Source organism: Gavialis gangeticus, unplaced genomic scaffold (assembly GCF_001723915.1).
Source record: "Gavialis gangeticus isolate Ggan-Ray unplaced genomic scaffold, GavGan_comp1, whole genome shotgun sequence".
Classification (NCBI taxonomy): Eukaryota; Metazoa; Chordata; order Crocodylia; family Gavialidae; genus Gavialis; species Gavialis gangeticus.
Window position 1 is genome coordinate 11829003 of NW_017728997.1, and position 3088 is coordinate 11832090.

At 40.6% G+C, this 3088-nt stretch overlaps 1 protein-coding gene across 13 annotated transcripts in view; it reads right to left on the reverse strand.

Annotated features, from left to right (window-relative positions):
• Positions 1 to 3088, reverse strand: part of MITF (melanogenesis associated transcription factor) — a 139397-nt gene that overhangs the window by 25910 nt on the left and 110399 nt on the right. The window contains exon 1 of one of the 13 annotated variants that reach the window (XM_019504776.1): positions 709 to 841. The exons of 10 other annotated variants lie outside the window; for them this stretch is intronic. In XM_019504776.1, coding sequence (XP_019360321.1) covers positions 709 to 741 — 33 coding nt within the window. In that variant the 5' untranslated portion in view covers positions 742 to 841. Of the gene's footprint in view, positions 1 to 708; positions 842 to 3088 lie in introns of those variants that run through there. 2 more of the 13 variants (XM_019504775.1, XM_019504774.1) reach the window with 2 other exon arrangements.

Genomic DNA, 3088 nt, shown 5'->3' on the forward strand with positions numbered 1-3088 from the left:
AGTTTGCAAGGCTGTGGCAGGTCTCATAACCTGATTGTTTCTGAAAGCGTTAGTTTTACTTTCAAAACCATACTACTTATGGTCGCTCTCCTGTGGTGCATGATCCAATGAATCCTAGAGTTAAAAATGTTAACATGTTTTGATCCCTGGAAAAGATGAGCGTTGTACGAAATTAAGTAAAGTTTTCTTTTGCAGACAAAACATTCAAATCATAGATACTCCTAGTCTAATTTGTGTGCAACTAAAATAACCTTGTTAAGGCATGAAGCCTGGTTAAAATGCTAATTCTAAGCGGCAGACACAAAGAAAAAAAATCTTTAAGGGCTTAAAACGTTATTTTAAAATTCAATGCATGCATTAATCATCTTTGTTAGCAGTATATTTCCTATTTAAACATGCTTTATTAATACTACGGGCTTTTTTGTGGAAAAGTGAAAAATAAATCCACACTAGCCATAAAAAGCAGACAATCAAGGAAAATCAACATTTTTAAAAGGCAAATTTTCACCACTTCTCAACACAAAGTTTACCTAACATTGAATGCTACTGCCTTTATGCCACACTGAAATGCAATACCCTACAGAGGAGCTCATAAGTTTCAAATAGTTAAAAACTACCCAGACCAGGTAAAATATGACATGGTATGCTGATAAAACAACTTTGCATATGTGGCAAATATTTTTAAAAACAGATAACAAAATAACTCACCTGATAATGATTATACTCGAGCATTTCCAGCATACTATTTTTATGTTCCCAGCTTAGCTAAGGAACTGATTCTCTTTTATTTTTTGCTATTCCAGCTCAAAGACTCACACACAGAAGCATCATAAACAGGCTACCCCAGTACAGCACAAGAAACTTTACTACGACCGTCCACTTATAATAACCTAAGCTAATTAGTTACGCATGTAGAGAAACAAACAGTTCACACAAGGGACTCTTCTTGGAAGCAAGTTTAGCCCTAAATATTGGTATGATTTTTTTCCCCAGCTTTGACGTCATGCTTTTTCATAAACATAAAAGGATCTTTTAAGTGATGGGCTATCAAAGTCAGGATTGACAGTTAGCTCAAGGCCAGTTTGCTATTCATCTTTTGTTCCAGTCATATTACTAGACAAGGGTATTTTTCTTTAGCAGTAAGGTTACAAATTTTAAGTCCAGAGTAAAAAGAGCAGAAACTGCACAAAAAGTGCTACAAGTTGCATGCAGTCTTCACGGTCAGGGGCATGAACTGAACAAAAGTACATGGTTGCCTAGTCCTAATTCTAGGCTTCCAGGTTTATGTACTTCCACATCTGCCTTATGCACCCAGTGGTGTGGAAGGAATGAAGCCAACCAGCACCAGCTACCGCCCTTCTAGGCTTAATTTTCCCAAGTCTGCCATGTTCAGATGTCCTCACATCCCTTCAGCCATTACTCTAGTATGCAATGTACTTCAATCATGGCCCCTCGTGCTGGAGTTGCCAAAGAAACGCGTGCTTAGGTAGCCTAGTGAATGCATTCTGGAAAGTTGCCCCAAACATGTCCCTGTCCTTCAGCATAAAAACTATTGCTGGAGAAAGCTCCATCTCTTTAATCAGCCCATTTCATCTAAAACTTTTTACCCCAGGACTCTGCGCACATGGAATTAGGGACAAAGTCATTGTCTGGAACAAGGGCAGATGGATCTTCACCAAAACACTGCCCTAATGCTTTGTATTGGGGCTGGTGTAGATATTTCTCACTTTGAGGCCCAGGAAGTCTTTTATATAAGAGTCTTGAGCATTGCCAAAGGGATCAGCTCTGTATTGGTGACTTTCCTGCTTAGGTTACACCTGGATTTCTTACTTCCCGACTTGCACGCTCTTGGGACTGTGGTGGGTAAAGGGCAAATTCTACCTGAAATATACTTCCAGTACAAAGGAGAGCTGTAGTCAGGGTCCAAGGATGGAGAGGGGTTAAAGTGACCATTCTGAATATACAGCGAGTGAAAAGTTTAGGACGTTGATCATTTGTGATAGTTTTATACCCCCTTTTTTTGTAGGGTTAAGGAGAGGGGTTAGGACCCTTTCCGTCCAATTTCATGAGGTACCTCCTCCAATGCATGCATTTAGCACAGAGCTGCTGGTACTCGGTGCGCAGCACTGGAGAGGGACCTGGTATCCGAGGCAAAGTGATGCTTGTACTGTATCTGGCACCTCCACTTTGGTTGTACTGTACTTAGAAAAAGGTCCTACCAGGAGATCATGGGACAGAAGGGCCTTGGGGAAGGACTTTGGTCTTTGACTGGGGACAGTGGTGCAACGTATGGCTTGCTTTTGGATTCAGAGCAAATTGGCAGGATTTACAGATATCCAGGCTGACAATTCCTCTTGGGGATGGTACAGGCGCTTGACAGATCTGGAGACAACTTCTCCGAATCAGTTCTGTGCTAGGATCTGCACACACCTCTTCAAAAAATTCCATGTTTCAAATCTGCCTCCTTGCTTTCAGAGGGAACACACAAGATGTGTTGCATACATCCATATCCTCAGAGCAGCTCTTGTGCTCAGTGGGCACTGCTGACATTGCTGCATTACACAATAGGTAAATCTTGACTCCTGGAGACTACTTCACTCTTTAGGCTTGTGTATAAGGGGGAAGGCAGCATGCAGAGACCAATTAATACCCTGAATCCAAATTTCCTTTGAACCAACTACCGCGAAAGACATGAAGGGGTGTTTAATGCTCATCCGAGAATTTCCTGCCCGTCACCTCAAAAAAAAAAAAAAACTTGGTGGAAAGTTAAACCAAGTCTATTAATCAGCAGAATAAAAATCACTACTTTTTATTTGGAAATGGCCTAGCTGAAGTTTACATGCCACATTTTTATATAAAATAGTGCAATAAGAATTAAGAAAGACTGATTCAGGGTCAACGTGGACAAGAAATAAACACATCTCTTGCCATTAGCTAATGACTGAAGCATACTATGCTGATTAATGGATTTCAAGACAGATGTTCCAATTCTGACAAAAATAAGGGACTCTACTATTACAGGAAGATAAAATTTTGCCTGGTTCCCTCCCTCTCCTTACTTATTTTCTGTTTCCCTACAGGCAAGCCC